The sequence below is a fragment of the Rissa tridactyla genome, chromosome 3, assembly GCF_028500815.1.
Source record: "Rissa tridactyla isolate bRisTri1 chromosome 3, bRisTri1.patW.cur.20221130, whole genome shotgun sequence".
In the NCBI taxonomy this organism is placed as follows: Eukaryota; Metazoa; Chordata; class Aves; order Charadriiformes; family Laridae; genus Rissa; species Rissa tridactyla.
Window position 1 is genome coordinate 42,057,269 of NC_071468.1, and position 22,861 is coordinate 42,080,129.

At 38.6% G+C, this 22,861-nt stretch overlaps 1 protein-coding gene across 1 annotated transcript in view; it reads left to right on the forward strand.

The window, feature by feature from the left end:
- RGS7 (regulator of G protein signaling 7) overlaps nt 1-22,861 on the forward strand; it is a 277,355-nt gene that overhangs the window by 20,316 nt on the left and 234,178 nt on the right. The window contains exon 3 of the mRNA XM_054196998.1: nt 11,798-11,909. Within this exon, the coding sequence (XP_054052973.1) occupies nt 11,832-11,909 (78 nt within the window). The 5' untranslated portion in view covers nt 11,798-11,831. The remainder of the gene's footprint in view (nt 1-11,797; nt 11,910-22,861) is intronic.

The window sequence follows — 22,861 nt, forward strand, 5'->3', positions numbered from 1 at the left end:
GAATATTGGTATAGTCTCTATTTCCTGTTAGCTGTCTAACTTTGAACAGCTTGGCCATATAGCAGCAACCATGATGCCATAAGCATTGAATGTAATAAATATGAACAGTGAGCTTTTGGAGAATGGAACTTTAGAGGGAACTGTATCTTTCATAAAAACAAATAGGTCGATATGAGGTAAACAATTGTTACACTTCTCCAAGCAAAACAAAAAAATTCATTGAGTTGGCTGACCAGCACATCCATTTCTCATTATTCAAAGGCAGTATATTTTTATGTATGGAGATAGAACTAAAAACAAGGAGAATGCTTGTATCTTTTAAAGGTAATTTTTTCTTTCAGATATGATTATATCTTTGGCGAAGAGGCTACTTGTCTAGCTTTCTTTTTTTCACTGCCTACAAAGGTCATTGAAAATGTAGTGGTTAGACATGTTATGCACTGCTGATGGTATGTGATCCAAGACAAGTTTGGAGAAAGGAAAAAAAGAAAGAAAAAGAGACAGATTGTCATGGAAATAAATGTCCTCATTTTATTCTTTTGCTTCTCTCTCAGCCCTCCTCCCTGTATGAGCTATAGCAATAGCAAACAGAAAAGCACCTATTGAAAAGATGCAGTCTTATTGCGCCCCTTTCTTTGGAATATTTCGCTTTCAGTTAACTTAGGATGCCTGTATGTAAAGTACTAAAAAAAAAATATGCAGGATAGAGAGAAAGAAAACTAGACAGAAGAAGGAAAGGTTTGTTGCTGTCTCAGCACAGGAACACCGTAGCTGAAGGGTGAAATTCAGGCCCCAGTGAGCAGGTTGGACTTTGAATTCACTACACAAGAAATGAGCTTTCCAGGTCAGTTAGTGTCTCGCTTTCTGAAGCCAATGTGTTTCTAATGAGGGAAAACAACACAGGAAAGGAAGAGGGTAGTTTCTCGGCAACCCAGAACTGACTCATGCTGCCAGCATCATAACTAGGAGTTAAAGCCCTCCAAGGCTCTGTAATGGAGGTGTTTCTCTGATACTCGTGACTACTTTCAATGTTTTCCCCATCTCTTTGAGAAATAAATCAGGAAGATACTGTGCTTGTCCTGGATATAACTTAGTCGCAGTATGGCAGGGCTAATAGAAAGGAATTCTTTCCCATTTTGCCTTCCTGAAAGAGCCGTTTTTGCCGTAGCCTCTCCAAAAAGTGAAATCCTTTGTTTAGAACAAGACAGAGCCAAACAAGACCTTGGACCCAAACTCGTTTATTACATCACGCTGGTACAGACAGTAAGAACTATGTAAGATTGGTGCCTAAAGGTGAACACAGTAAATCGTGTTTGCTTAACAAGCGAATGGTGGAGGTGCTTGATTTTTCTTGACACCCCCCCTCCCCCCCAGTAATCTAATTTAATTTACATAGGTGAAATACTAAAGCTGTACAGTTAAAACCAATAATAATTACAAACCACAAAGCATTTGGTGACTAGAGCAACATTAACCTGCATGAGAGTAATGTAAATATATTTCTTGTAATCAAACACAATTTAAGAAAAAGTTAAAGATATGGAAAAAAACTTATCATTCATTATGTCCTACTTGTGATGCCCTAGAAAGCTCTTTTTTCAGTACCCTTTTTTGCTGCTTCACATGTTTAATTGTAACGTTTTAGATACAGTTCCAAGAAAATCTGCAAAAATACTTCATCAACAGTAAGTGAAGCAAGTCAGACTTTACCATGTGCTCAGATTCCCTTGTTGGTAGGGGTGCTTTATTGGGCTCGGACATCAGTATTGCATTTGTTTATTTATTATTTATTTTTAAAGGGCAGAGATACCACCTCTTAAATGGCCTGTTGGAACTTTTGAAGATCATACCTGATTTCTTGCCTCTTAATTATGGTGCTATTTTTTTCTTGGGATGTTTCCTGTAGTGCTGGTTTAGAGATGCTTTAGAGCTACTTGGCTTTCACTATGAAAATAAATTAATAATGTCTTTTTTGGCAAGGGAACTGGGCAAAGAAGGATCTTGGAATAACACAGTAAAGATAGTATGTTGAAATAGCAAAACTCCTCACTTCATCATGCTGATGGATGAAGGTATGAATATTTGATATAAGTAAATACTGTGATGCATTCTCACTTTTAGGCTGCAGGACAGCGGTGGTTTGGAAGGAAGGGCCTGTCTGTTACTTTACTAAGCTTTTGCTGCTGACTGTCGTCTTTCTCTGGGGTTGTAGGGCTTACTCATAGAGGATTTTTGTCCTAGAATGAATACTGCAGCGTAACTTTGGCTGCATTGACACATGGAATCATTGCTTCAAAGCAGTTTCCTTTCTGCACCCACATATACTGCACTACTGAGTGGCAATTCTTTCCTTTTCTGCAGGAAGGAGGAATGAGCTTTGTGTACGACGAGGAGGAAGTGTGACTTCTGTTCATTTCTCTCTGAACTGCTGGCATGGAGAAGTTATCCAGGTAGCATTGACCAAGTGCTGGGTAGTGAAATGGAGAGAGGATCAACTCTTACTTTCTGAATTATCCTTCGTGCTCCCTCTCATCCTAGTCCATCCTCTTCCTTTACATTGGCAGAGGTACAAGTTTCATTTGGTATACAGTCATTGAGATTGTGGAGTCTGATTTCAGTCTGCTTCTTTATTTAATAAGTAGTGCTGTCCTCCTCCACTGTGGATGTATTCCTGTCTGCATGTAGTCAGTCTGGATGTATTCATGCTACCTTTCCTGCCTTGATGATCATGACTTCCTTATTCACTTGTCACCATCTCTGTGTGCCTTCTATTATCCAAAGGCCTGTGACTAAATATCTTTCTCTCCTCCCATACAAGACTTTATATTCTGCAAATCTCACGCTGGATGCCTGATTCCCTTGCATAAAATTTTAGTTCCCTATCTAGGCATAGCAAAGCTTTGTTTTCTTTAGCCCCAGTTTATTTTACTGCTTCTTTCTGTCTCGATGCTCTTGCATAAAAGAAGGTTTAAACAACTGGTGTATTAGAGGGAAAACAATTCTTTCATGCTAAGCATTTTATCTGTCAGACACCTTGTCAGACTTCATTGTCTGTTTCTAGTACTGAAGTAGAAGCTAGTGACAAAGCCAACCACATATATCTTTCTGTTTAGCAGTTCCTTATCCTAACTAGAGAATGGCACTGTGCACAGTAACAAAGATCAGACATTTTGGAAAGAGTGCACAAAATTAGATTTCTTTTCCTACATCTTGCATCTTAATATCCTTCTCCTTCTTGTTTTACTACATTGCTTGGCTATTTCGGGCTATGAGCTCTAGGTCAGTTTTCTTTGCTTGGAAAATGGCTTGATATTATAGTATAGTTTAAGTAAAGATGTGTGTTTTACTCACTGACTCAAAAATATTGAAAGCTGAGGCAAGTTTTACAACATCAAAGTTTTTGTAAAAATTTTCTTGACTGTCTAAACTGTTCTGGCTGACTACTTTGAACATCTAGATTTATTGTTGTTCTTCTTGAACTCTTCTTCCTAACCTCTTGTTATGATTTTATAGAGAATACAGCCAAGATTTTTTTCATAAATATGATTTCCTTTCTCAGCCAACTGTTCTGAAATATACATCTGCACTTTGGATGTTTAAGGAAGTTTCCTTTAACGTTTGAGAAATTATATAAAAATTGAATGCCTGCTAATAATTGTGTAGTGGGAAGGGAAAAATTGTGATAAGTAGTGAGTTCTGGGAAGGACTTGAGTTTATGCTGTGGTTTGAAAAAACCAACCAAACAAAAAACCACAAAACCACCCAAAACCCAAACCAACCCACACCCCTAATTTATGATCTACTACTACTGTTTTATTTATTTATTTTTAAAATGGGAATCTTTAGCCAACATTGACACCTGCTTATTTGATTTTTGTAATTTTTAGCCCCTTGAGTTTCTGGAGAATTTAATTTAAAGAAAAGCCCTCCTTTCGATCTGAATGTTATGTAGAGTTTTAAAAGAATGCAGACTCCATTTTTTTCTGTGAGGGAATAACTATATTTATTGTGTGTACTTGGATATAAATGGATGTAGATTGGTTCAGTTTGTGATGCACAATCACTGAATTGATTCTGGTTGATTTAAACCTTTAGAAAAACAAAGTGACCTTGGGGGGGAAAAAAGCTGTTTGATTAGATTATCTGTGGATATGAGGCAGGGAATTTGTGAATGATAGAGGGAATTTCAAAATGAAAGGTGGGGGAAGGAAAGAAAAATGATGAACAAAGCCTCTTAAACTGCTGAGCTCTCTTTTTCTCCAGTGCATTCAGCCCAATGAATTAATTAGATTAAGTCACATCAACCCCGATTGCTGGAAGGACTGAGCAAAGCAGGGAATTTCAGTACTGGCTTGCATAGCTAAGTTTGGCACTTGCAGGCTACCTATGATGGCGTGGTGCTACCATTTGAAGCTATTTCCTGACTTGGTAGCTGCCACAGTTTTTATTATTTTTGTGGTACGTGTAAACTTAGCTTGCTGTTAGAAAGGTATGTTGAAGAAAAATTATTTTTTAGTAGGAGAAAACACTTGTGACAACTGACAAAAACCTACAAAATTTGGCATGTAGTCTGTATTTCTGGCATTTACTTACTTGTCAGAAACTTCTATAAATTTTGTCTTTGTGTAAGCAGAAAGAGATCAGATGCACTAGGGGACAACCTTTACTTGTGGAAAATCTCTCAGTTTCTCCCTAATGTCTCCTTATGAACTTCTTAAATGCATCTGCCACTTCCCAAAAATCATTTCAACAGCTTGCAAGAGCTGCCCTCTGCTAACCAAGTTCTGTGTCTCATTCTGTGCTTTCTAGATCTCTTCTGAAACTCTTCTTTTTCCCTTGTTTTTTATTTGTTTTCTTCTGCTGCGTTATTTTTATTTATCAGCTCAATTCTTTGCCGCACAAATTATTCCTCCAGCTAGTTCTCAGTGTCTCCTGTTAATTCTGTTATGATGTCTTTCAACAATTAATCTGTTCTGGTCTGTAACCATAGTGTTCTCATACATGGTGCACTTTTCCCCCCCTTCTTTATAGGGCTTCTGCGTCCTCCTTTCTCTAGTCCTTTCATAATAAAGGATTCTAAATCAGTGACTTATTCCTAATTAATCCTTAATAAGTGGCTTGCTCTATTTTGATCTGAGAAAATGCAATACTATGAATCAGGACCAAGAGATTTTCTTGTGGAATAAAGGGATAAGGCCAGTTACTTGGTTTGTTGTTTTTTTGTTTTGTTTTGTTTTTTGACTTGGAACTACTGTCAGGTTGAATTAAGCTAATAGCTTGGACTAAAAGAATTTTAGCTAAATTTACAAAACCACAGTCACTATTTTTGCTTTCCCTACTTCATCTAAAGTTGCTCAGTAGTCGGGCACTCCTGTGTGCTAGGCAGCATCTGAAGATGTGGATATTGACCTATAAATCTCTCATCTTTTCCTCTCAGGAGAGTGTCATAAATACCAAGTACTAAGAGATGCTGAGAGCAATACACCCTTATTTTAAATATTTTATCTGAAGCAGAGACCAAGCGTCCCATTCCCCGAACTCCAGATTCATTCTGTGTCAATAATGTTTTTACACAAAATGAAAAAGCCACTCCAAGAGCTGTTTTGGGAGTTGATTCAGAACCTTTCCTGAGTCAAGGATGTTGGTATGATGAGATCCAAGTTTGACTCAAAACCCCATATTTTTTTCTGGAGATTAGTTCTATTGCTACATGCTTGCTTGTTTTCTCTAGTTGCTAACTTAGATGTAAGATCAGAAGTAATTAATCTTGAGTCTTCCAGGCAGTTTTTAAGGAATACAGTGTAATACATCTCATTTCTGTAAATGCTCTCACTTTTTGAAGAAATGAGGGTGCCTAGCTGGTTGTGGTAGTGTTTTCTATTGGAAGAAAATTAATGTTGATCCGTAGGACTTGTGTATCAGATAGCTAATGTAACCTCTTTCTCTTTGACTGAGAAAGACTGCCCTCTTTTGGGCGTAATTAGAACTGGCTTAATTGTCAAGACTGCAGTACAAGTACTTGAGGTTGTTCTGCTTTGTCTGTAGAAGCTGTTGAATTTCCATGGATAGCTGTCGTGGGGCACCATATTGATATCAAATTCTATGTAGCTGTGGATTTTCTATGACAGTAATCTACATTTTCAGTAGGGTATGAAATTCGTTGCATTAAAGTCTTTATTATATGCAAATCATACTGTGTGATATGTATGTTGTGTGCGTATGTATATATCTCTCATATTTAAAAAAAAGATTATGGAAATGTGGGCTTTCTTTATTCCTAATAATTTTCCATTCCTTTGAAATTATGTCTGTCCATGACTAGCTTTTTTTGTTTGTTGTTGTGGTTCTGGCAGCTCAGAGTTTTTTCTTATTGAATCTAGATTGCTTTTTAGTTACCTTTTTTTCTGTTTTAAAAGTCTTCTTTTTGTTGTTATTTTATCTCTTTCCCTAACCAACAGAATACAAATATCTTTGACCTTCAGCATCATAAATTGACAAAGGTAATTAGAGTTTCAGTAGGGTTGGTCAGTAGGCAATAAACCAAATTCCTAGGGTTTAAAAAAAGTGTCGTGCAGGAAGTGGTGGAGTTTGTCAGTCAGTCCTGGGTTTAGTTCTAGCAAGTATATACTGTATGTAGCTTTTAATCATCTGAATAAAATTTGAAGACCTAGAATAAATGGATTGATTGCAATTCACTTCTGAAGGAGCAGGTGTTCAAATCTCATCTGAAAGGCCAAGGATTGGGTCTGGAATTGCTAGATACCAGTTCAGAGCCTGGCACTGAAATGCTTGTGGTTCTGTAGGGTCACAAATATATCATTTCACTTAAAGTAGAGGGACAGTCTCTATGCTTAACCAGGCTAGTGACAAAAAAGGTGGGTTTTATACTTTAAGGTAGCGCAGTATTAACTCATGTCAGTGTTTAGAGCCTAGTTAACTAGAATGTTTGTGTTATTGTAGTAAATTTGAATGTGGTTGTTTGTAATGCTGTAATGTTTTAAAGACTTGGTCATGGAACAAGATCATGCTGTGGTAAGAGACTGCACAGCATGTCTTTAGTCTAAGGAACATTCGGTCTAGGCATAAGACAAGAGATAACTGATGCATATAGGCACCATACTGATATAATGCTACAGCACTGGTCAGCAGAACAGGCAACAAAATTCCTGATCTCTTTCACACCCAGATAGATCATCACTTACATCCTGACATAATATTTTGGCTTAAAAAATGCCTGTATGTTATGTGTACCATGTGCATATGATGTTATTGGAATACTTGAGTTGTATTGACAATGCAAACTAAACAGAAAATGTAGTCGCCACCTTGCTAAATCATGTGTACTTTATTGCCTTGTTAGATAAAGCTGCCCCTTGGCAGCCTTTCCCATCATCTTTGTTTTATTAATGAGTAGTTTTGCCTTGCATTTTGAAACAGGCCGTTCCTCTTCTGGCAGACCATGCTTTCTGGGGATGCTAATGCTGGTTGTGTATAAGATAAGTGATGACTCTCAACATGGGAAAGATGTGTAAGTAATTTATGAATTACAGCCTTTTATAGGCTATTGAACAAACACATCCAACTGCATTAGAAGGAGATTATTCAGTTAAGTATTTTTAAAAGAAATTCTTTTCTTTTTACTTGCATTTATAGAAGCAGTCTAGTCTAGCCCGGGGTCTCTTTCACCACAAAATGGTGACAAAAGGGAAATTTTGTTGGGTTATTTCTGGTGTCTCTTCCGTTTAACCCTTTCATTTTGATCGTGGACATGCTGGTGAAATAGAAGAATTTTTGGTGTGCTTCAGCATAGCAAGCCTGTAGTTATGAGACACGTGACTGGGATGTTTAAGTTATTCTTCTGGTTCTGAGAACAAGATTAAAGACTGTGTGTGAAATATAGTTCCTTTTGACATTACTGGACAAACAGCTGTTGACTTCAGTAGGTCCAAGTCATTGCTCTGTCTACATACTTGCTTTATAACTTAATTTATGATAATGAAATGTGGTTATTTTCAAAGAAAATATATAAACCTCGCCTAACTAGTGTAGCATTTTGTATTTTACTTTATTTGTGAAATTAATGAGAATTGTTCGAGCAAAATTAAAGCAAAGGCAAGATTGGAGGCAGTATAGCCAAAATCTAACCCTTTAGTTTTGAAGAGATTCTCAGACAATAAAAGCTTGGAAATGTTGCTGCCTAAATTAGTCAGCTTGGTTGGGGAGTTTTTCAAAGATGTGAAACCCCTGCCCAGATCCATTTGATGAATAGCTTATAATAAATAGGTAGATTGGAATCATCTTGTAAACAACTTCATGTATGTAGTTCAATAATTGCAGTACAAAAGAGTTTCATTTTCTCTTTTTTTTTTTTTCTTTTTTCTCCACTTGGATTAGTAACAAGATGAGGCAGAGTAAGAAAACAAATGTATGACTTCATTGGAAACTTGCTAATGTTTAATTTTTATTTTTTTTTAATGCCCTTTAACACAATTACTACGTTAAGTGTTGGCTGGCAAAATAAATGGAAGAAATATGTCTATTATCAATATTTTTAATGATTTTTCTCCTATCCCTCTTTTAGGGTAAAATTACACTTAAAGCATATTTTGTGTAGTTCCCATTTTTACTCTCAAAAAGAAATTTAAACAGCAGTCTGATAAATAAGATTTTGAGTTTATTTTGATGCCATACAACCACAAGGGTTGTGTTCTTAACAGACCTTGGGAGTCATTTCCCTTGACTTCTACTACACCTGTCAGTCTTATATAGGCAAATCTGTGAGATCTGAATACTGCAGTGCTGCTTATTTAGGACACATGTGTGAAAACTAGGGAAATTACAAACTGAGATCTTTATAGCTGGTACCCACTTCTCAACAGTGGACTGGACTGAATCACAGCATTTGTTGAAAGATTAATATTTTGATTCAGATTTCATTGCTTAGCCTCATCAAGATGCTATTGTATGTCAAATTGATTTTAATGGGAAACAAGCCTTTTCTCAGTTATCTATTTTTTAGTTCCATAATTTTCTCTGCCCCCTGTTTTCACCATTGATACTTCTTTGCTTTCCTCTTGTGAATTCTTTCACTTATGTTGATCTCTCTTCCATCTCAAAACTACAGATTTCTTGTCCACACCATTTGTTTCCCCATTGCCTTTTCCATGTGACATACTAAATTACTCACCTCTGTAAAAGTCAAGACATATGGTGTCTCTCTGCTATAGAGCAGCCAATATATCTCATTGAACTGAGCTGTTGATTCTTATTCTATGTTGTGTTATTTCACCTTTTAATACTTCTCTCTCTGAAGAACATTCCTATTCATTCATTCAATTCCTATTCATCTTTCTTTACTCTGGTTGTCATTCTAGGACCATGTCTTCCTTTCCTCACCTCTCCAAAAAGTCCAGATCAGCCCTGTCTTTTCTCCTTTATGTTGTTGTGGCCACTGTGACTCCCTGTTGTTGCCTTAGCTATTTTATCACGTTCTCTGTTAAAGGATTTGAAAGCTACTGCAAAGTTTGGAATAGTAGTTAAAAGTAGTTGCAGTAGTTGATAATAGCAAACTTCTAGCAGGCTAGTGTTGATTTTGAGTCTCCTTGAGATGTGAAAAAGGTAGAAAAAGTAAGAGTGGGAACGACACAGTATGTATGGGAATCTGCGCTTGAATCGCATGGTTTAACAGTGTGTGCTCCAAAAGGTGTGGTGCACAGTCGAAGATGACTTCTTTTGCAAGATCATCCTTGTAATAAGAGTTACTGTTTCCAGAAAAGACACTTTCAAATGGGAATATCCCAAAGCTTAACCACTTAAGTATCTTGTGTTCTTGTGGATGTTTAGTTCTGGGCATTTCGACCCTTTTGGAAAATCAGAGCATTCTTGTCCATATGTGATGAGGAAGTATGACTTGCAGACCCGATTTCTTTCTTTTATCGTGGTCAACTCTAGGCCTTAACAAATTAGGCAGTTGCCTGGGATATAGCAAAACAGCCCTGAGTATGTCCTGAGATGTCCTCAGGGCTCCTGTCTATCCAGCTGGAACAGACTTGCTTTCTGCTCTCTCTGTTCCACTGCTCAGAGAGGTCTGCGGTGCCAACACAGACCAACCTCTCCCTAGTTCTCACTGAAAAAAATACATGAAGTGTCCAGCATAAGGCAGAGAACAGGCACATTCCCTGTTGCTGTCAGTAAAGGAGTAAGAAGGAGAAGGCGACACACTTTCCCCACCAGCGTCTTCCACCACCAACTCCCCCCCTCCCTTCTCTATCCCATTAGCCCACATTCTCTTCCTGCCCAGCCCTCCAGCGCTGCCTAATCTCATTTACGGGGGCTGCTGCCAGATCTGCTGGCAGCTGCATTTTCTTGGCCGCTGTTTTCGGTGAGCGAGCCGAGAGCGCCGAGGAGGAGGAGGAGGGCTGCTGTGTGGCGGAGCGGCAGCAACAGCAGCAGCACCTTTGACGTGCCCGTCCCCCACGTGACGGCCGCTCCATTGCGGGGAGGGCGCTGAGCTGCTGCCGCTTCGGCAGAGCAGGGGAGAGCCGCAGCCTCGGCGGCGGCGGCGGCAGCACCACTAGCAGCGCCTCCGCCCGCAGTGCGTGTGTGTGATGAGCGATCACCGCGTCCCTCCGCCCGCTGCCGGCTGACACCGACCGCGCGGGGCGCAGCAGGAGGAGGCGAGGAGCCGCGGCCACCGCGTAGTGACCTTGGCCCAGGAGGTAAACGAGCCGCCGCGCGGGGAGCCGCGCTCCGCGCCCCTCCGCGCTCCCGGCACGGGCGGCGGCGCCGTCGCTGTCCGCGGTGCTGAAACAGCGGGCGCCGCGCCGGGCTCCCTGCCGGGCGAGCCCGTTCTCCCGGCCATTTGCCGCCGAGAGGCGCGCACCCACGGGCGGGCAACTGCGGGGGTAGGGCAGGGCGAGCCGGCGCCGTGGACGGGGTGCAGTGAAGCCCCCAGGCGAGGGATCTGGGGGGCAGGGGAAGGCTTTGGAGGTAAGCGTTTGGAGTAGAGCTCAGCCCTCCGGGCTCTCCGCAACCGCCCCGGTGCGGTCTGTAAATGGAGCGCATTCTTACACCTGCGTGCAAAGCCGGAGCTACGGCATGATCTGAGCTCTTGCTTAGTGCAGCTCCCGTGTGACCGGGGGGGAGGGCAGAGAGGAGACGGGGCTGGCGGTGGAGCCGGTGTTTTGCAGTGAAGTACCATCAAAGTAGGTGAAAGCAACTGTAAACGTTTTCTGGCTTGTTTCTTCCTTTCCCCCCTGTCACCTGCTTCCCTCCCCCGGTATATGTGTAAGAGCACACAGGTGCTGGTGAATTCAAGAGAAGTTTAAAGCGTCTGTTTTGCTTGTCATGTCTGTGAGGGTTGCAAAAGTTACTGTGGCCCGAGCCATGAGGAGAGGGCACTGCTGAATACATAGTCATGGGCCGAGTCACTGCTCCCAAACCTGAGGTCTGGAAGATGCAGATCATCCCTCGGTGAAGCCTGTGCAGGGGAGGAAGGAGTGCTTTGTGAGGAGGCGTCTGCATGATATGGTTGTTAGTGGTATGTCAGGGAGCTATTCGGAGTGACAATTCATTAACGTCTAAATTAGATTAACATATTACATTCATTATTTACAGGCAAAAGAGAGTAATGACAGTAAATGGTGAATTAGTAGCTTTGCTCCAATGTAAATATCTGTTGAGTAAGAGCATATACTGATTCTGATAACATGTTAGTAGAAAGTCAGGTCCATTAATCATTGAGGAAGGAAGGAGACCTGAGGCGATGTCTTACTGAAATCACTTTTGCCTTTTACAGTGCAACGTTCAAAAGCGGATCAAATTTGTGGGACATGGCACAAGGAAATAATTATGGGCAAAGCAGCAATGGGGTGGCTGATGAATCCCCAAACATGCTGGTGTACAGAAAGGTAAGCCTTTGTGTTTTTCAAAAGCTGAGAAAGGGACTTCAGGAAATGGTGAAGCACTGGACTCTTTTGCCTAGCAAGTGAGGCCGTTATTTTGCTGTTTCTCTCCAATTTCATGAATAGATGCTGCTGCCATGCTTTGCATTGAATGGAACAGTCTGATTTCAGAGCATGATCACCTGCCACCAATTTGGAATGTTTTGTGTCTGTTGACATTTGTGCTGCCTAATGCAGTTTAAATGACATGTGCGTAGTAGATCTATATCCCAGGTACTACTAGTGACTTCTGTTTTGAGAAATGACTGGGTCTGTTGTTTTAAATGGTAAAATATGCCCCATCGTGTTCAGAAACAGTTGGTTTTCAATTTGAAATACTTGATGCATTTCATTCACTTTCTGCATTGATAGCTACGATATGTGATGGTGGTGATGTGCCAGAGACTGGGACATGTTTTGAGTTCAAGTGTTCACCTGTAAAATCTATTTGTAAAATGAATTCATGTATTGTAAAGCTAAATATTAACTGTATAATACAATATTCTGTATTTCTGTCTCTGGGCAAAGGTTTTCAGAGTGCAGGGAATTCAGAACCGTTAACTTATTTCATATGAGGGGAAAAACTGATTAAAGATATTACTTATCTGCAGTCGCCACAACTTAAAAAAATCAAACACATACACTCCAGGGATTCTTTCTGGGAAGGATTTCTAATGTAGTTACTCTAATAGCGTCAATATACAAACTTGCAGACATTGAACTCCAGTAGTGGGGCTTATTTAGCCACTGTGCTTTCAGTTAAGTGACAGTAAATGCTTGGGGATTTTGAGATGCGTTTATAAATTTATTTTTTTTATAAAGCTTTAATTGCATTTCTCAAAAAAAGAATAACAAAATAAATTTTAATGATAAGGGAGAAAAATAACTTTGCTGTCACAAACTGAAATACATAATTATGCAACTATTTGTTTATTCCTGGAACACAGTGCTTTCTAACTTGTTTGTCGTTGTTTTTATCAGGTGGAAAAAAACCCCAAATTTTTACTTTGTTAGAGGTATTGACTTTTTGCAAGTTAACTGTAATAGAAAGCATCTGATATATACTCAGTTTAGTCTTTGAGGTGAACTGAGGTTTCATCAGTAACTGTGGTAAGTATTCTTTTCCCAGAAATTAAAAACAAGTCTCAAATTGAAGTACTATTGTCAGTTACATTGCTGATTTTCAGTTAGTTGGTCATACTTTCTATTTTGAAAAATTAGGCTCTTTTTACATATGGGAATGAAATTATGAACTTAACCATAGTTATCCACCTCTGTAAGAATGCACATCTAGAAAAATACGGGGTTACCTTGCCATTACCACCACAAGTGTGTTTCAAAATGCAATTGTATGCATGAATTTATATGTGAAAATATGGTGTGTATACTCAAAGCAATATACCAAAGCGTATATGGTTCTTCATAGGTTTTTGATCTTTCTAAACAATCTTTCTACATTTGTTACGTACTTCCACTCTGAGAAAGAAGTTTTTTCTTAGCTTATTTAGTATACGGAGTGGGAACATGGAGAAACAGTTTCTCTTCTCTTGTGGTGACTTTGTCTGAGGAACTGGTTGAGCTTGTGACCCATTATATTTAGTGTGACCTCATGTCAAAATTTAACATTGCCCCTGAGCAGCCTCCAGATTGAAATGGAACTGCTGAGGCAAGTGATGAGAATCCTGGTAATGCAGAGGAAACTTGAAAATGGGGAGTGGGGATAGGACACAAAACCTCAGCTGTATGCCCAGCAAATCAAAGTATCAAACACCTTTTCAGTTCTCTGTAAATCAGCAGTAAAGGGATAATACCAGTTTGTGTCTTCCAGTGTAGCAGTGGTCCTTCTCATGTTGTCACCAGAGTGCAAGCGGTGCATTGAGTATTAAAATTCTGAAGAACACTGACCTTCTACAGCATTGCCTGCCATGTTTATTTTTGTACGTCAACTTATTTTCATAGCACAGTGAATCAAAAGATTGTTTAAACTTGTTCACACTGGTGTTAAGAGTACAGAGAGAAAACTAAGTAGTCCTTCGATTGTCAGTATTCAAGGAATAGGCAACAAAATAATAGATAACGTTTTTAAGTCACCTGCCTTCTTCTGCAGTATGATACTGCTGTAATCAAATGTGTTATAAATTCTGTGTCTAGAACTTAAGAGGAGGATAGGTAGAAATCATTTCACTTCAGAATATATAATCTCTGAATATAATTCTTTAATAGCAACAACTAAATCACAGGATTCCTTGTAATACATTTGAAAACACAATACTTCTCTGTCTGTCATTGTGTTGGAAATGAAAGCACTCTGCATGGTGAACAAAGAACTAGATCTGCCAGCTTCACGAAGGACTTTTTTTTTTTTTGGCCAACTGGAAAAGTATTAATAGTTGTTAGAAAAAAAAAAAGTAAATGTGCTGTTGGCTGGCTTCAGGAGAATGAATGTGAAGTCTTGTATTTTGAATAACATTGCTGAAATCCACAAATGGGGAAATGCTTTCTTGCAGTAGCTTATGTGACATTGATGCACGGAATGGCACACATTTTTTGATATGTGTACCTGAAAGGAACAGGTGAGACATCTCTTACTAGGTGTGTTAACAAAGAACTAAAATTTGGCCATGCTGAGTGATGACCGTTACTTTGTCTATAAACCACAATTCTGTAGTCTTCTGTAATCTGGTAATTCTGATAGTCTGCTGAATTTTCAGACACAATCTGGACTAAGTATGTTCTAAACTACATGGAGTTACAGCCCTGGATTTCCTAAATCCTGATTCTTTCAGGAGCATTTTATAGGAAATCCTTTACAGAATGAAATTCTGATGTTTACAAATTCAGTATGTAAGGCTTGTATTATTATAGAATCATTATTGCACTTCAAGTAAATTGCAAACTCTTTTCTATTTTTTTTCTATTTTTTAAAATTTTATTTGGTTTGCGAAGAAGATGGATTATCAAATTGTAACCTGGAGTAATACAGAGTGTAGATAGCCTGTTATTCTCAGAGTAGCTAGTATTCATAGAGGAGTTTCATTGTGTTTTGCTTTCAGATATGAAATATATGTTTTTAAATCAGCATAGGATAATTAAATATTCAATGCATGCATACCTTAGAATTACTTATTTGAATCTGTGATGGAAAACACAGCAGCACAAATAAATATTTCCTTATATCATTTTTACACTGCCTTTTAAGATGCTTGTGTCAGTGTTTTAATGCCTTGGGGAATACTTTTTATTTTAATAGAATGTCAGCTGCATTATTCTTTTTGGCTATCAGCCTAATTATAAACTAATGACATGTGACACATCGTTGTTACTGACATACCTTAGAAAAAGTCCTGAATTCTTCTGTTAGTAGCCTGAGGCAAACATGAAAAATGTAAATCCCCTGCTTTTACTTCCTCTTCAACAGAGTCCATTCCAGTCAGCAATTAAAAGAGATAAGACACTAGAATCCATAGTATTTTAACACCACAAATTGCTCATACAGAAGTCTAGGTGTTAAAGAAAAAACTTGGGATGTAATATAACACCCATCTCATGCAGCTTTTCTAAGTTTCAGAGCTTGACTTGTCTTTTTTTTGTTTGTTTGTTTTTACTCTCATGCATGGCACAAATAAAAGGATAAGAGTTGTCTTTGAGAAACTTCCATTTTAGACATGCTGCTGGTTCTGCTAAACCTTTGTTTATCTTTATGGTCTGTGCTTTGCTTACTTTTTTTAGTCAAACATATGCTGCAAGGATTAGGAGTTCTAATTTGTAAGTTTAATGGTTATTGTATTGCTGTCTGAACTAGCTTCATTTGAGAGATGATAGCTTTATTTTGTAGAAATAAGATTAGCCTTGTCTGAATAGTAATATTCTTGTGACTGAGACTTTGATTCTCTACCTTCCTCACTGCCCCGAGTGTTAAAATAGCTTTTGCCAAAGCTGATTAGAATTACTAACAGTTGGGGCTTTCAATGCTGTAATGAAGATAATGAGGTGTTTGTTCTGTTCCTGTGACAATTGTTGAAGGTCATGTATGCCAGTACTCATGTATAGCAAGGGCTGAATTTGTAATTTCAAGCTACTTCTTAGTTTACCTTGATCTGATATTCGTTATAGAAACTACGCCTCCAAAGAGTGATACTTACCAAATGTTGTTGTAAAGGAGCGATAGCCATGCAGTGACATTTGAGGAAATAGTGACCACCATCTTCTAATAACCGTTCTCCTCTCCTCTGCTTGTTTTAGAGATGACTTCCAGTGTAGTGTGCAGATAATACTGTGTTCTCTTGTGGATTTTATCAACTGCTCCCTTAAAAAAAAATTGCTGGAAGAAAATGATATCACAGATAACTGTCTTCCTTAGAGCCTGGGAGACTAAGGAAGGACATGGTAGGTGGGATTTTTCTAAGTGCTGTCACTCACTTTGATAAGAGAAGAATCAGTCTGATACTATGCATTTCTGAGTATGCCACCATAACCTATGGAAGCACCTTGCTCCCTGTGTAAACTACTGAGTTTATTACTACATTGAAAAAGCCAGGATACTCTAAGGTACTAGAGATAAGTGTTTTTTTGTGTGCGGTGTAGTTTTTTTGGGTGTGTGTGGCTTTTTTTGTTTTGTTGTTGTGTTGGTTTTTTTTTTTAAATTTTATTACAATATACTTCTACATTATGCAGTTTCTTCTTCTGAGAAGAACAACGGTAGTGTTGCAAGACTTGGATGCTGGTCTTGGTTTTATTCCAGCACTCATCAGTATAGAATTGACAGAGAAAGGTCCACATTTGTGGACCTCAGGAGTTACAGCTGTCGGAAGAACAGAATTTACCTTGCTGTCCAGTATGAACGTCATGAGGATATTGTCATAGTTACAGAGTAGTTGGCTGATAGTGAAGTAGGCTATTATGCAGGTAATATTTAGAGGGCAGGAACTTAATACTGAAGGACAGATGAGTTGCTAGATACTGTGGAGTCCCTTTCATGTGGTGAGACTTGCATGTTTCCCTGTACGCTGTTGCGCTCATGTTTTGTGCTACCCCCTGGACAGTGATTCACTTTGATGCTGTATCCTCTCCTGGAATGGTTATTGTTAGTACTAGGTGTAGCATGTATGTTTTGTCATCATTTGTGATAAAAGCAGTATAAAGGATTTGAGCATCTTCACAACTGTACTGAACCACTGAAAACGCCAAGAAAACCTGATTAAAAATATGTCCGTCTGAGTCTGCCGGTGGCTGTATCTGCAAAGGGACACCTGCCCTGTATATTTGCTTTGGTGATTCCTGCTGGTATTCTCCATCCTTTCTGTTCCCCTCTTCCTTCCACTAGGTGTAGAAATGTATCAAGTGATATTGCAGTGAGAGGTTTACTGCTGCTTACTGTTCTGAGCTTGATGTGCCTCGATCACTGGCATTACTGTCAAATGCAAAAACCCCACAGAATTCCCTGCCACCATATTACTTTCTTTCTCCATCCCACATGTGCCGTCTGAAAACTGTATGTGCCTGTTTTGATTGTGCATTGTCATTTTCAGTTTCTCTGCTTCTTTCCTTTGAAGCAGTCTACATTTGTAGCTATGGAAACAATGATGCTATTGATAGTGACGTGCAATACGGAGTCAGAAATTGTTTGTTTTGGAGTTTTGAGTTTTGTTTTCTTTCACCTCAGACTTGCAGCATGCTTTGTGGACTGCAGGAATTTTCATAGTAACCTCTATCATAACATAACATTTGACAGATTCCCACCAAAGCTGATACGAACTATAATGAGGCCACATTAAAACACTTGCATTTAAATACAACTTGTTAATTTGCAGTTATTTTCCCAATTCAGGAATCACAAACAAATTGAAGCACAGTTGTAATTTTTAATATAGAAAGCACTATACCAGGTTCTTCAAATCAGTCTGTAAATGCTGCTAAAGGAGAAGAAATTGGGCTTATGAAGTCCATTTACAAATCTAAATCCCAGGTCAAGCCTAGAAAGAACAGAATAAAGTCATTAGCAGAATATGTTTAATTGTTTTTTACATGCTATAAAACTTTTCAAAGTCTTGGGGAAAGATAAAGACTGCAGATATGTAATTATAGTGTGAACAATGGCTGGTTTTCAACTATATCTCTAAAAAATAAAGCTTTTACAGAAGAGATGCATATAATTTTTCTCTGTGTTACAGATGAGTAAACTGAGGCATGACAGTGACATGTCAGAGCAGTGAAAAAGCTAAAAATCCCTTCTTTTTTTTTTTTGTTTTTTTTTGGTAAAATGGAGCAAACTTTTTGACAGTAGAAGGAAGCCATTAGGGCTGAGCTTGCAAAATACTACCTGGGATGGCTTCCATTATTCCTTTTTTTTTTTTTAAAAAAAAAGGGAAACATTGCAGTAGTAGAAGGAAGAAGTTGGAAATGTAGGAGGATACCTTTTGTCAATTTTGATCAAGGCCAGAGAAGTCTGTATTTTGATAGTGGTCATATGAACCTTACAAAAATGAATAAGGGAAGAAAACTTTAAGGGTGAGATTAGTAGTAGTAGGAGATTGACCACTTTAGAAAAATGTGAAACTTCAAATGAAACTTTGAGGTGATAGTGCAATGGAAAAAAAAAGTACATGTAAAATTTTCCATGATGAAGGGATCAGCTAAGAATTTTGGTTTTGGTCTTGATAGCCACCATAAAATAAAGTTGGAGATAAAAATGATAAGCTATTTATTAAAGTCTGTGTTGGTTATAAGAGCAACTGGAATATATACAGCAAGAACGAGGTTGTCTGGGACGCCACAGGGGGTGTTAGTCCTTGAACTGTCTGAGAAGCAGAGTTGGGAACTGGAGCTTCGTCTGGAGAGTGAGAAATGCCTGCCGTTAGTGCAGGAGAGCGGGCTGGCCAAGAAACAGAGCTGTAGAAACAACTGTAGGATCATCTCATAAAGCCATTCTAACTGTTAATGAAACTTTTACTAGATAACATACAGAATTCTGAACTGACAGGGTTGGGAGCTTGGTATTTCGACTATTTAGTCTTGTAAAATTTGGGGCCTGTTTTGTGCTTGTGTGTGTGTGTGTATCTGTGCTTAAAAGCTTCCTTTGTCTGATGCTGCTATGGATCTCTCTTGATTTCTTTGTAATGCTCTATGTATCTCTGAGAAGACAGCTTTATGGACTGAGTTTCAGAGAAGCCACTTTATCTGTGAAGGTGATCAGGGCATCAAAAGCCAGAGACATCATTCTTGCTTTTTCTTACTGTTGTTACCTGCTCTTCCTTTAAACATACTTCTGGCTAAAAGTTTATGGCTGGAACTTGAGAGATGACACTGTAAGGTATATTTTATCCATATTTTTCCAATGAAGATGTCTGTTTTTCAAGATTTTTATAATTGTGCTGTTTCTACATATTTGAGGACATCTTTGAGAGCCATTAAATTACATTTGAAGTGTATTAGTTGCACAGTGTCATTCAAATGAGAAATCCTTTGGGGAAGTCTAAGAATTTACCATGTTGTATTCATATCAAAGATGCGCTGGTTTAATTCTTAAAAACCTTAGAAAGAGCCAAATAGATCCCAAGGACCATCCAGATAGAAATTTATCCATCACAGTGAAATCATCGTTCTCCTGACATTCTTGTAGCGATTTTACCAAAACCATGTAAAATGGGAATTTTGAAGCTGTATTAACTCTTCTGCATCACTTCTGCTGGAATTATGTGTTTGCTTTCTTCTTCCTTTGGCCTGTGCTGAATCCTCTTTGACTAACGTTGTGTGAAGTTCTAGGGAGGAAGGATTGTGCCACAGAGGAAGAGACAGCAAGCACAGAGGATCTCTTCACAATGCAGTTCAGATGTACAAGGATTATCTAGCTGAAAGAGAAAATTGCTTCCTATAGAAGCAAGAATTTTTTTCTTTCTGTTACAGTTATTCTTGATGACATAGATGGTTTTATGATATGAACGTACATGTGTGTACATGCATACGCACTTACGGTCTTTCAGTAGTCTAAGAGATTGGCAGTTATAGATATCCCCTCAGCAGTGCAGAGTCCTGCTGCTGTGGGACAAGTGGTGGCAGCAGGGTGGGTCTGCTTTCATGATCATTACCGTGGGGTCAGGAATCTTACTGTCCTGTTGCTTCTGTGGCCGTTCTTCGTTGTTAATTAAATAGCAATTCACAACAAAAAAAGAAGCTATACATACATCCCCCGTGGAATTTATTTTGGAAGGAATATTATGCCAGCCAGCCCCACTTTTATTGTAATCTGATTATTGATTCATAATTGATCATAATTGAATAAAAATGAGCAGAAATCTTGTATCAGAGGGCATTTAAATATATAATGGTTTTTGAAGTATCTCATGTATAGGTTATAACACTATAGTACTTAATCTTCCACATTGTAAAAATGAATTGCACTGAAGTATTTTGAATAGCTGTTATTTAAGGAGCCCTAAATTCTGGTGGAAAACCACAGTTTTTCTGATCTACTTTTATATCAGGATGAATAAGCAGTTTACTGAATGCCTTTTCAAAGAAAGACATATTAGTGCTTCGTAACACCTACACTTCTCTAAACTACAAAGTGTAATGGGTATGAATCGTCTGTGAGCTAGATTCTGCCCTTAGATGTAGATTCATGGCATCTCTTGATATCAGCAGGAGCCATACAATTACATTCCATATAGAATCAATATCAACAAGAAGAATGACAAAGCTTAATAATAAACCCTCAAAATTACACAAACTTGAGGTAGGTATTTTGTGGTAAGTATTCTCTTTATGTTGTACACTTTCATCTGTATGGAGGAGAAAATATAGAACACCTTGTGGCAGTACCACAAAATCCCTGCTGTTAGCATGTTTAGTGCTGCAGGCATATAAGTGTGGTCTGAAGAATAAATTTATATTGTAAAACAGGATGACTTCCTAGTTGCAAAAGGAAAACGTAGTGTATTAATAGTGCTATCATACAGGGCTATTTTAAGGTTTCTGTATGGCTTGAATAGTTTATTTTAGCTGTGTCATTTGTAAAATAGGTGGCCTGCAGTATAATTAAGCTTATCTTAGTGAAATTCTGTGAAGATCAACTTACTTTGTACAGAGTACCTTAAATTTGTTGAAGTACTACATTAGATGGTAAAGTACTGTGGTGTTAGGAATGCAGTTTTAGACAACTAGACTACTATAAACAACAATATTACTAGTTTTCAAATGTCTAATTTTTTTTAAGAGTTACTAAGCAACCACAAATCTCATTCAAGTCACTAGGAGCTAAAGGTTTTTAGAACCTTTTTGTCAATCATGTCTGTTACTCTGTGGAATCATCGCACTACCTGAATGAAATTTAAATTCTGGCTCCTGTGGCCTGGAGGGAACACCAATGCCCAACAGGGCAGATGAGCCATACTAATGCCCAGTATGGTTAATGCATTGGTTTGGTTTCTAAGAGAGAGGAGAGAAATACCTTTGGCTTGTTTGAAACAGGGATAAATGAAATAGTGCTTTATCTGTGCTCATTTCTCAAAAATGTATGAGAATAGTATATCTGCGATAGGAAAATCTTTTCAAAGTTTAAGCAACTATTTTGTTCTACAGACAGTTGTGACCTGAAGCACTCAAGTTCATTTATAGTGGGGGGAAAAAAAAACCAGTTCTGCTCTTGCTTTTTCTTTACCATCAACTCCACTTCTATAGCATTGCTTTTGGATGTTGAAGTTCATGTTCAGCTGTTTGCTAAACACACTCTCCTGTTCTTTTATTGAGATAGTGTTTGTATCTCGTTTTGAGGGATGTTCAGAAGAAAAGTGTGTGGACATGTTCTGTTTATATAGCTGTGTTTTTATTTATTTGTGTTGATGCATCTGTAGTTGTCATGCAATTAACCTTTTAACAGAAAGTTTGGTCAGGCAGGCCATAGCCAATGCTATTGTCTCTGGGATTCTTCTGGTTTACATTTTTTTTCTGTTGAGAAATTGAGGGCTAACTTTGATTCCAGGACACTGGAATTGTCAGTGCTTTCTAGTATTCCAATGTTTAGGAGCTTTCGCTTTATGGAAAATAAGATGTGTTGTACAGGTGTGAATGTGTAACTGTGGATTGCTTCTGAAGGTTTTACCTTTCCTTCCAACTCACTGATGTCTGTTATCTACATAAATGCTGAAATGTCAGTTTATGTTGTCTGGAAGAGTGTTAGCACAGGACTTCAACTTGCCAACTTTTTTTTTTTTTTTTTTTTTTCTTTTTAGATGTATTGAAGACCTAGGCCTTTCTTGCTTTCCCTTCAAACAGGAATTATACCTTCTGTGTCCCATGAAACAGTATCTTTAAGTAGATCATTTTATGGGGCTTATTCTTGGTCACTCTTGGCAATATTAAGGGACGTGGAGTAGGTTCAAGGACAAAACACTGCATGTGAGGCACTGAAAGAAAGATATTTAGCTTCACATCATTCTGTCACTTGCAGTATGTTTGTCTTCATGTGACCGTACTACCAATTGCTCTGTCCGGTGAATATGGCAAAATCAGGAGGTTGAACGAGACCATCAGGACTGTGCAGGTGCTTCTGGAAGTGGTGCCAGAGATTCACTAGGTGGTGCTCTTTCCCCTGGGTAATCAATAAACATCCCACAGAGGTTCTGAGGGGGATTCTCTTGAGGAAGGAATGAATGCTGGTCTTACAAACAGGGTATTCCAAGCTGTCTGTTGATGTTGGTGTCCTGGTCAAACTGTTGATCGGGTCTTTTGATGGTGGCTTTAATTCATTGACGCTTGTTTTGCGGTTTCCAGGATGGGAAGCCTCTACTGTCGCGTGTTCATCAGCCAGCCTAAACACTGCTGTTTGTTGCCTGCACTCGTGTTGCACACAGGATGCTGCTAGGCTTAGTGTTCTGTTGGCAAACTGAAAAGATAATTTTTGTGCATAGATTTTAAAGATCTAA